We start from the raw sequence: 12,178 nt of genomic DNA, 5'->3' as shown, positions 1-12,178 counted from the left end.
TGATAAACTGTCAACCCATGAGGGAGATATTACAATTATAAATGTATATGTACTTAATAACAGAGTACCAAAATACATGAAGGAAAAACTGACAGAAATCGAGGAAGAAGTAGAAAACATATCAATAATATTTGGAGACTTCAGTACTCCGTATTCAGTAATGAGTAGAACAATTAGGCAGAAGATTAACAAGAAAAAAAGAAAACTTGAACAACATTAGAAACCAATTATATCTAATAGACATTGATAAAATATTCCACCTAACAACGAAAGAACGTACATTATACTCAGGTGCACCTGGAAAATTCTCCAGGATAGATTATACGCTATGCCATAAAAAAAACTCAATAAATTTAACAGAATAAAATAATACAAACTATTTTCTCAAACTATAACAGAATGAAACTAGAAATCAATAAAAGAAGGAAAACCGGAAAATTTACAAATCTGTAGAAATTTAACAACATACTCTTAAAAAAACAATGAAGTTAAAGACAAACTCCAAAGGAAATTAGAAAATACTTCGAGATGCAAGAAGATGAAAACACAACATACTCAAAGATATGGAATCCAGTAAAAACAGTGACCAGATGGAAATTTATAACGGTTAATACTTACATCATTTAGAAAGAAAGGTTCCAAATCAATAACCTAGTTTTACACATTAAAGAACTAGAAAAAGAAGAGCAAGTTAAATCCAAAGCTAGAAGGAAGTAATACAGATTAGAGTCGAGATAAATGACATAGAGAATAGAAAATCAGTAGAGAGAATCAATAAAACCAAAAGTTACTTCTTTGAAAAGATCACAAAATTGGCAAGTCTTTAGCTAGACTAAGTAAAAAAGAGAAGACTGAAACTACTAACAACGGAAATGAAAGTGGAACATCACTGAAGACATTACAGAAATAAAAAGAATTATAGGAGAATACTATGAACAATTGTATGCTAACAAATTAGATAACTTAGATGAAAAGGAAAAATTCCTTGAAACACATACTGTACCAAAACCGGCTGAAGGCAAAGTAAAAATTCTGAATTTTGAATAAACATATTGAACGGATTGAGAGTAATCAGAAACCTCCCAACAAAGAAAAGCACTGGACCAGATGATTTCACTGGTGAATTCAACCAACATTTAAACAAGAATTAACACCAGTCCTTCTCAAACTCTTCCACAAGATAGAAGAGAAAAGATCACTTCCTAACATCCTGTGAGACCAGAATTACCCTAAGAAAGCCAGATAAATACATCATAATAAAAGAAAGCTACAGACCAATATTTCTTATGAATATAGATGTAAAAGTCCTTAAAAAATAATAGAAAACAGAATCCAGCAGCATGTTATAAGAGGATTACACATCATGACCAACTGGGATGTATCCTAGGGATGCAAAATCAATTTTAATATGAAAAAATCAATTAATGTAATATATCAACAGAATTTTAAAAATCACATAATCATATAAATACATGCAGAAAACACATTTGACAAAACCCTACACTCTTTCATGATAAAAATACTCTACTAAAAACTATCAATACTAATAAATGAGTTCATTAAACTTTAAGATACAAGATCAATATTCAAAAATAAATTGTATTTCTATACACTTGCAATAAAGAATCTAAAAATGAAATTATGAAAAAACCCATTTGCAATAGCAAAAGCAAAATGAAATACTTTGCAATAAATTTTAAAAAAGAAGTTCAAAAATCATACTCTGAGAACAACAAAACATTGTTGAAAGAAATTTAAAAAGGTCTAAATTAATGGAAAAGCATTCCATATTCATGGATCAGAAGACTTAATATTGTTGAGATGGCAATACATTACAAATCGATCTACAAATTCAGTGCATTCTCTATCAGAATCTCAGTTGACTCCTTTGTATGAATTGACAAGCTAATCCTAAAATTCATATGGAATTGCAATGGAACTGAAATAGCCAAAACAGTTTTGAAAAAGAACAAAGTAGGAGTACTTATACTTTCAGATTTCAAAACTTACTGCAAAGCAATAGTAATTAAGACAATGTGGTCTTGCACAAAGACAGGCAAATAGATAAACAGAATAGAACTGAGATCCAGAAATAAAACCACAGGTCTCTGGTCAACTTACTTTGACAAGGCTACCCAAACCATCCCATGGGGAAAGAATAGTCTTTTCAACAAGAGGTACTGGGTCAACTGGATAGCCACATAGAAAAGAATGGATTGTTCCCTCACATCACATCATACACAAAAAACAACTCAAAATGGATCAAACAACTAAATGTTAAAACTAAAACTACAAAATTCTTAGAAAAAAAATACACACAAATATTCACAATCTTGGATTTGGAAAATCATTTTTAGATATGACACTCACATTATGAGCAACAAAAGGAAAAAAATAGATAATTTGGACTTCATCAAAATTAAAAAACATTGTGCTTCAAAAGACACCATCAAGAAAATGCAAAGACAACCCACAGCATGGGATAAAATATTTGAAAATCATATATCTGATAAGAAACATGTATTCAGAATGTATAAAGGACTCTTACAATTCAATAATAAAAAATAAAAATATAAAATAAGATCTGAATAGACATTTATTCAAGGAAGATATACAATGGTCAAAGAGCACATAAAAAGATACTTAACATTGTTAGTCATTGGGTAAATATAAATCATAGCCATCAAGGAAATACCATTTCACACCCACTGGGATGGCTAAAATAAAAAAGTCAGCTAATGACAAGTGTTGATGAGAAGGTGGAGAAATAGGAATCCTCATACACTTTTGATGAGAATGTAAAACTATGTAGTCACTTTGGAAAACAGGCTGTAAGTTCCTTAAGTGATAAAACATGGAGTAACCATGTCACCCAGCAATTCCACTCCTAGGTATATACCCGAGAAATGAAAATAATTGTCTAAGTACACAAATATAGCACTACTATTTATAACAGCCAAAAGTTGTAATCAACTCTTATGTTCATCAACTGACAAATATACAAATAAAACACAATATATCCATACAATGGAATATTATTCGATTATAAAAAGAATGAAGTGCTGATACATGCTACAATATGGATTAACCTTGAAAGCATTATACTAATTGAATGAATGCAGTTACAAAAGGCCATGTATTTTATGATTCCATTCATATGAAATATCCAGGATAGGGAAATTATGGATACAGAAAGTAGGTTAGTAGTTTCTTAGGACTAGGGAGAATGGAAGAGGTAGGCAGATGATAACTATAGAATACAGGGCTACCTTTTACGGTGATAAAAGTGTTCCAAAAGTTACTGTTGTGATGGCTGCACATATCCGTGAATATACTTAAAACCATTGAATTGTATAGTTTAATGGGTGAATTATATCTCAATAAAGCTGTTTTACAAAAACACCCTGGGCACTGAGAATCTTATGAGCTTCCCTGGTAGACAACATGCCATACTTGTTGTCATAACTTGTTAGTGGATGAATTAAATGACTTGTGTGATTCCACTGGGAAAGGACTCTTGAAACCTTGTACCTAGTTTCTGCTAGAATTACTCCAAGTGCCTTTTCCCTTTACTAATTTTATTTTGTATCCTCTCACTATAGTAAATCATAGCCTTGAGTACTCTGTATGCTGAGTCCAGTGAATCCTCCTAGAGACTCATTGTAATTGGATATTGTCTTGGGGATCTCTGATACAAGCCCTGGCTTAAATTATTCTAAATAACTGACAAAGACTATATAAAATTCTTAGGCAATTTGTTTTGAATATATTCACCTTTGTTATCAATTTGTTGCACAGAGTGTTGTTCTGCGGTTTCCTTTCCTTGGCCAAGTGCAGGTGACAGGAAAACAGGCCTCCAAAAACCTGTAAACATATTAAATAGACTCCATTATTTTCCAATTCCTAATAAAATAATATTGTATAAAGGAAAAATTTATATTGCATGATTCTGTACTCAAAAAATGTTTCTGATAATACTATTTTTCTTCAAATATATTAGTAATGGTGATGCTCTTCTCAATTTTCATGAAGTTTACTAAAGCAATACTGAAAACTAAGTTAAAAATATTTCACTACATACTGCTGATATATTGCCCCATATAAAAATTCAGTAGATGATCAGTTAACCATCTCCAAAAATTTTTGTAGCCAGTTCTTATCCCAATAAATGAAATATTGGGTATAAAATTGTCAAACAAGCACCCATCAGGATGACTACTATCAAAAATGCAAAAAATAACAAGTGTTGGTGAGGATGTGGAGAAATTGGAACGCTTTTGCACTGTCAGTAGGAATCTAAAATGGTACATCCATTATAGAAAACAGTATGGCAGTTCCTCAAAAGATTAAAAATAGAATTACCATATGATACAACAATTCTATTTTTTGAAAAGAATTGAAAGCAGGATCTTGAAGAGATATTTCTACACTCATGTTCATAATGGCATTATTAACGATAGCCAAAAGGTGGAAGTTACCCAAATGTCTATTGATAGATGAATGGATAAACAAATTGTGGTATATCCATACAATGAAATATTATTTAGCCTTAAAAAGAAAGGAAATTCTGACACATGAAACAATATAGATGAACCTCAAGGATAGTATGCTAATTGAAAGAAATAAGGCACAAAAAGACAAATACTGTACATGAGATAAATACTTGCATGAGTACTTAGAGTAGTCAAAATCATGGAGACAGAAATTACAATGGTAGTTGCCATGGACTGGGGGAATGGGAAATTATTGTTTAATGGGTATACACTTTAGTTTTGCAAGATGAAAAGAGTTCTGGAGATTGGTTGCACAACAATGTGAATGTACTTAACACTACTGAACTGTACACTTAAAATGGTTAGGATAGCAAATTTTATGTTCTGTACATTTAACTACAATTTAAAATGAAAAAAAGGCTAACAATAGGCCATGGTGGCATATGGGGGTGAGAGGATATGGATATGTGTTCGTGTCAGACAGAATGGAGATTGCAATTCACTGATCCCAAAAATGATAGTACTTGGTGTAAAATTTTAAAGCACAACATAAATTCTAAAAATCATGACTTACAGACATAGAAGTTGAGAGTATGAGTTAATAATACCAATGACCTCTGGACTGTTCTCAGGAAAGGTATTTTTTAAAAAGATAAAATAGAAATTAAGGTGTTTTGCAATGAACTATTCATTTGTTTAAAAAAAGCTGTTATCATTTAGGGTCCATAGTCACAGGAACAAAGAGACTTAATTCTGAGCCTGGGAGATTCAGTAAAACTGCTTTTCCTTCCATCTCTCTATTATAAGATGGCATAGAGAAGGGACTGACATGCTGTAAGTTGACTTTAAGAGGAGCGTATTGCTCATTTGGGAATGAACATGAGATGACTAGCAAAAGGAGCAATTTTTTCTATGCCCATAGCCTTAAATTTTATTTCTAAGATTTTTAAATTCACATTTAGCCTATCAGTTTGCATTTCCAACATGTAACAGCTGAAGATTGGTGAAAACAGCTAGCAAAATTTTGGTTTTATGTTTAGAAGAGATTCCACCTGTGGATTGAGCACATATCAATGTGTGTTTTATATTAATAATAATTCACAAATTAATAAATTACTAAATTACTAATTACAAATGACTAAGTCCTCATATATCAATCATCACCCTAAATGTAAATGGATTGAACTCACCAATCAAAAGGCACAGAGGTGGCTGGATGGATTGAAAAACAAGATCCAATTATATGCTACCTTGGGGAGACTTATCTCAGCTCTAAAGACAAACAAAGCCTCCAAGCGAAGAGGTAGAAGGTGACACTTCAAGCAAATGGTAGCAAAAAGAAAGCAAGTGTTCCCATATTTATATCAGATAAAATAGACTTCAAGCCAAAAAGGTAACAAAAGACAAAGATGGACCTTATATAATGATAAAAAGGCAATCCATCAAAAAGACATAACATTTATTAATATATATGCAACTACCATAGGAGCACCAAAGTATATAAAGCAACTATTAACAGACTTAAAGGGAAAAATTGGCCGCAATACAATAATAGTAGGGGACTTTAACATCCCACATGTTAATGGATAGATCATCCAGACAGAAAGTCAACAAGGAAACATTGGCTTTAAATAAAACATTAGCTCAGATGGACTTAGATATGTACAGAACATTCCATCCAAAAGCATCAGAATACAGATTCTTCTCAAATGCACATGGAACACGCTCAAGAATAGACCATATGTTGGGACACAAAACAAGTCTCAATAAATTTAAGAAGACTGAAATCATATCAAGCATCATTTCCAACCACAACTGTCTGAAATTAGAAATCAACAACAACAACAAACTGGTAAAATCACAAATATGTGAAGATTACACAACATGCTACTAAGCAACTATTTGGTCAATTAAGAAATCAATGGAAAAAAGTTAAAAAATACATGGAGACAAATCAAAATGACAATACGACATACCAAAATCTATGGGATGCAGCAAAAGCAGTACTAAGGGGAAGTTTATAGCAATATAAGCCTCAAGAAACAAGAAAAAATCTCAAACAATATAAACTTACATCTAAAGAACTAAAACAACAAGAACAAATGAAGCCTAAAGTCAGTAAAAGGAAGGAAATAATAAAAATCAGAGTGGAAATAAATGAAATATAGACTAAAAAGATGGTAGTAAAGATCCATGAAACTAAGAGCCAGCTTTTTGAAAACATAAGAAAATTGACAAAGCTTTAGCTATACTCACTCAGAAAAAAAGAGGGCTCAAATAAGTAAAATAAAAAATGAAAGAGGGGTTACAAAATATACCATAGAAATACAAGGGATCATAAAAGACTACTACAAATGGCTATACACCAACAAATTAGAAAATCTATAAGAAACTGATAAATTCTTAAAAATCATACAACCTTCCAAGACTGAACTATGAAGTAATAGAAAATTTGAATAGACTGATCACTACTAAGGATTGAAATAGTAATCAAAACCTCTCACAAAATGAAAGTCCTGGACCAGATGGCTTCACTGGCAAATTCTACCAAACATTCAAAGAAGATTTAATACCTATCATTCTCAAATCCTTCCAAAACATTGAAGAGGAAGGAAGACTCCCTAACTCATTTTATAAAACCAACGTTTCTCTGATACCAAAATCAGACAAGGACAACAACAAAAAAATAAAATTATAGGCCAATACCTCTGATGAACACAGAAGTAAAAATTCTCAACAAGATATTAGCAAAGCAAATACAAAAATACATTAAAAAGATCATACATTATGATAAGCAGTATTTGTTCCAGGCATGCAAGGATGGTTCAACATCTACAAATCAATCAACATGATACACCACATGAACAAACTAAAGGATATAAATGTTATATCAATAGATGCAGAAAAAGCATTTGAGAAGATTCAACATCCAGTTTTTATTAAAACTTTCAATAAAATAAGTACAGAAGGAAAGTATGTGAACATAGTAAAAGCCATACATGACAAACCCACAGCTAACATCATAGTCAACCATGAGAACTGAAAGCTTTTCCTCTAAGATCAATAACAAGACAAGTATGCCCACTCTCACCACTTTTATTCAACAGAGTACTGGAAGCTCTAGCCAGAGAATTTAGGCAAGCAAAAGGAATAAAAGGTGTCCAAATTAGAAAGGAAGAGGTAAAAGTGTCACTATTTATGGACATGATTTTACATATAGAAAATCCTAAAGATATCACCAAAAAACTATTAGAAATAATAAATTAATACAGTAAAGTTTCAGAGGACAAAAATATACAAAAATCTGTTATGTTTCTATACATTAAAATGAACTATCAGAAATAGAAATTAAGAAAACAATCCCATTTATTATCGCAACAAAAAGAATAAAATACCTAGAAATAAATTTAACCAAGGAGGTGGAAGACCTGTACACTGAAAACTTTAAGATATTACTTAAAGAAATTGAAGAAAACTGACAGAAATAGAAAGATATTCTATGCTCAAGGATTAGAAGAATTAACATTGTTAAAATGTCTATATTACCTAAAAGAATCTACAGATTCAATGCAATTGCTATCAAAATCCCAATGGCATTTTTCACAGAAATAAAACAAAATAAAATCCTAAAATTTGTATGGAACTACTAAAGACTCTGAATAGTCAAAGTAATCCTGAGAAAAATGAACAAAGCCAGAAACATCACACTCCCTGATATCAAATTATACTACAAAGCTGTAGTAATCAAAACAGTGTGGTATTGCCAGAAAAATAGGCAGACAGATCAATGGAACAGAATTGAGAGCCCAGAAATAAACCCACACATATATGGACAATTAATTTATGACAAAGAAGCCAAGAACATACGATGGAGAAAGGAAAGTCTCTTTAATAAATGGTGTTAGGAAAACTGGACAGCCACATGCAAAAGAATGAAAGTAGACCACTATCTTATACCATACAGAAAAATTAACTCAAAATGGATTAAACACTGAAATGTAAGACCTGAAACCATAAAACTCCTAGAAGAAAATATAGGCAGTATGCTCTTTGACATCGGTCTTAGAAATATCTTCTTGGATGTCTTCTCAGGCAAAGGAAACAAAAGTAAAAATAAACAAATGGGACTACGTCAAACTAAAAAGTGTCTGCACAGTAAAGGAAACCATCAAGAAATGAATAAGACAACCTATCAAATGAGAGAAGATAATTTCAAATCATGTATTTGATAAGGGGTTAAATATTCAAAATATATAAAGAACTCATACAATTCAAAAACAAAAAACCAAACAACCCAATTAAAAATTGGGCAGAGACTCTGGATAGATATTTTTCCAAAGAAGACATACAGATGGCAGTAGGAAAATGAAAAGATGTTCAACATCACTAATTATTAGGGAAATGCAAAGCAAAACCACAATGAGATATCATCTCATGCCCGCTAGCACAGCTATTATGAAGAAGACAAGAAATATTAAGTGTTGGAGAGGATATGAAGAAAAGGGAAACCTCATACACTGTTGGTGAGAATGTAAATTGGTGCAGCCATTATGGAAAACAGTATAGAGATTTCTCAAAAAAAAATAAGAGTAGAACTATCATATGATCCAGCTATTCCACTTTTGGGTATTTATCCAAAGAATATGAAAACACTAATTCAAACAGATATATGGATCCCTATGTTCACTGAAGTATTATTTACAAAAGCCAAGATATAGAAAAAACCAAAGTGGCATTGTTGGATGAATGCATAAAGATGCAGTACATATATAGGATGGAATACTACTCAGCCATAAAAAAGATGAAATTTTGCTATTTGCAACAACATCGATGGACCTTGAGGGTAATATGCTAAGTGAAATAAGTCAGACAGAGAAAGACAAATACCATAAGATTTTCCTTATATGTGGGATATAAAATAAAACAATCAAAAAAAAAAAACAAAAACAAACTCGTAGAAGCAGACAAAAGATTGGTGGTTACCAGAAGGGAAGGAGGGTGGGAGGAAGGCAAAATGGGTAAAGGTGGTCAGTTATATGGTGACAGATGGAAACTACACTTTTGGTGATGAGCATGCTGTGATATATACATATGTTGAATTATAATATTGTCCACCTGAAAGCTAATATAATATTATAAACCAATGTTACCTCAATTAAAAACAACCACAAAAATGAGAGTGTGAAAAGGTAAATTGCTAATATCATTTGTTAAAAGGGAGGCATTCTGATAGAAATTAAACAACTATTGCTAACAGCTTTGCACAAGTAAATTTCAAAATGTAGATTTAAGAAAAAGCTACTGTCATTTTGGAAGTATCATCATGTTATTAAATTTATAAACAAGCTGATTTCAAAAGCCAGACACATTTAAGCTTACCCTGAGGACGATTTTCCTTTCTGCGAGCACCAAGACGTTGTGCTTCACTTTCTGAGTCCAGTTGGTGTCTTTTATTTTCAGACACAATCCTGTGCTCTTTTTCACTGTCAGACTCTGTGAGATATCTTTCCTTCTTTTCATCTATTTGAAGTCTCTGATTTTCAGATTGGATCAGACACTGTTTCCTCTTCATCTCCATCATGTGTCTTTCACTTTCAAACTCATTTTGATATCTTTCATTATCAGAATTTGCCTGATGTTTTTCAGAATCAGAGTCTATTTGATGTCTTTCTAAGTTATCCCAATGTCTTTGACGGTCATCCTGACATCTTCCAGAGCTACCCTGAAGTCTTACAGACCTATGTTGATATATTCTAGAGCTATCACAGCATTTTCCATAGTCAAAGTCCAACTGTTGTCTTTCAGGCTCAGTCCAGAATCTTTCAGATGCACACCTGAGTCCTATCCAGAATTTTTCCAAGTCAGAGACCCTTTCAGTCTTCATCATGTGTTTCACAGAATCAGAGGCTATCCCCAGGCTTTCAGGATCTAAGTCTGTTGTGTGTCTTTCAGACAAAAAATCTATCCAGCGCCTCTCAGTGTCAGTGCTCAATTGGGATGTTTTAGCATCCATGAGACATTTCACAGCTGCTGAGGCTAACCCATATCTTTCTGAGTCCATCATACATGTTTCGGAGTCAGAGTCCATCATATATCTCTTAGATATAGTCTTTTTCTGGTGTTTTTCTTCTCCCATCAAATGTGCACCAGGCAGAGAAGCTGAGCCCACTCCATCCCTTTCCATGTCGGTGTCCACCACATCTGAAACAGAGAGCATCTGGTGTTGTTCAGTCTCCATCAATCTTTTTTCAGATTCCATCAGGCGTTTTACAGAATCTAAGGCCATTTGACATTTTTCTGCCTTCAGCACATGTTTCACAGATGCACAAGCCATAGGGTATTTTTCTGAATCTGAGTCTATCGCAGGTCTTTCATTGTCAGAGTCCACCACATATTTTTCAGAGTCAGAGTCTTCCAAGCATTTTTCTGAGTCTGAGTCCATCCAGTATTTCAGAGCGTCAAAGTCCACCCAGCATTGTTCAACTCCCACTAGGTGTTGCTCTGACTCCATAAGGTCTTCCTCAGAGTCTGAAGCCATCTGGTATTTTTCTGCTTCTAGTAGGTGTTTCACAGAGTCTGCGTCCATGAAATGTTTTTCTGAGTCTGAGTCCATTCCCCATAATATTGAGTCAGAGTCTTTTGAGTGTTCTTCTGAGTCAGAGTCCAAACCAATGCCTCTATCAGAGTCAGAATCAATCACACATTTCTCAGAGCCACAGTCCGGCAGAGGGGTGTCACTTTCAATTATTGTTAGGTCTCGGAGACTTTTATAGTCCAAAGAACCAGCTGAAGTTTCAGAACCTTTTGTATCAGAAACTTCTGTTTCAAATTTGTTTTCTTCATCACGTGGCATCATAATTGCTCCTTCATTACTTAAAGAAAAGACAAACAGTACTTTTAAAATTACTCATCGAACGTCAGCAAATACATTATTTTTCTGCTGAAAACTTCTCTATAGGAAAATATTACAGAATACATATTTCTATCTATCAGGCTATAGAATGCATGAGACGCCATTAACCTTCTTGTGAACAAATTGGAAGACTATCAGTGTAGGTAGATTTTACATTCACTTGCATTCACCCTCACATTAACTGCTTTCCAACACACTTGAAAATAGTACTATTTTCTTGTCCATATCCAATCAATGCATCATTATTTTGGGAATTGAATATCATGTTAAAAATGTAGTGGAGGGGCCGGCTAGGTGGCACAGCAGTTAAGTGCACACGTTCCGCTTTGGCAGCCTGGGGTTTGCCAGTTCGGATCCTGGGTGCGAACATGGCACCGCTTGGCAAGCCATGCTGTGGTAGACGTCCCACATAGAAAGTAGAGGAAGATGGGCATGGATGTTAGCTCAGGGCCAGTCTTCCTCAGCAAAAAGAGGAGGATTGGCAGCTAATCTTCCTCAAAAAAAATGTAGTGGAAAATAAAGTAAATTATTTCTATATTCTACTCCAAGTTGAGATTGTATGTATGCAGACCTGATTATCAGTGAGGCTTACCTTGGAGTATTAGGCATTTTTGGAGAAAAATCTTCAAATATGTAAGGTACTATTTCATTTTGAAGGGACACATCTTGAAGGGGAAACATAGGTTCACTTGATGAACTAGTTGTAGTTATTGGCTGTAAAACAAAACAAATCATATACGAAGTTATAATTTTATAATTTATGAAGAGATTG

General features: G+C 33.2%; 1 protein-coding gene across 4 annotated transcripts in view; it reads right to left on the bottom strand.

The window, feature by feature from the left end:
• Positions 1-12,178, bottom strand: part of LOC100630813 (uncharacterized) — a 396,552-nt gene that overhangs the window by 55,944 nt on the left and 328,430 nt on the right. For all 4 annotated transcript variants that reach the window (XM_070256727.1, XM_023633698.2, XM_070256728.1 and 1 more), the window contains 3 exons: positions 11,999-12,120; positions 9,873-11,365; positions 3,775-3,864 (listed from right to left, as the gene is read on the bottom strand). In XM_070256727.1, coding sequence (XP_070112828.1) covers positions 3,775-3,864; positions 9,873-11,365; positions 11,999-12,120 — 1,705 coding nt within the window. The remainder of the gene's footprint in view (positions 1-3,774; positions 3,865-9,872; positions 11,366-11,998; positions 12,121-12,178) is intronic.

This window comes from Equus caballus, chromosome X, assembly GCF_041296265.1.
Source record: "Equus caballus isolate H_3958 breed thoroughbred chromosome X, TB-T2T, whole genome shotgun sequence".
In the NCBI taxonomy this organism is placed as follows: Eukaryota; Metazoa; Chordata; class Mammalia; order Perissodactyla; family Equidae; genus Equus; species Equus caballus.
The sequence above is the reverse complement of the archived record's forward strand: the minus strand, read 5'-3'. Positions and strand labels throughout refer to the sequence as shown.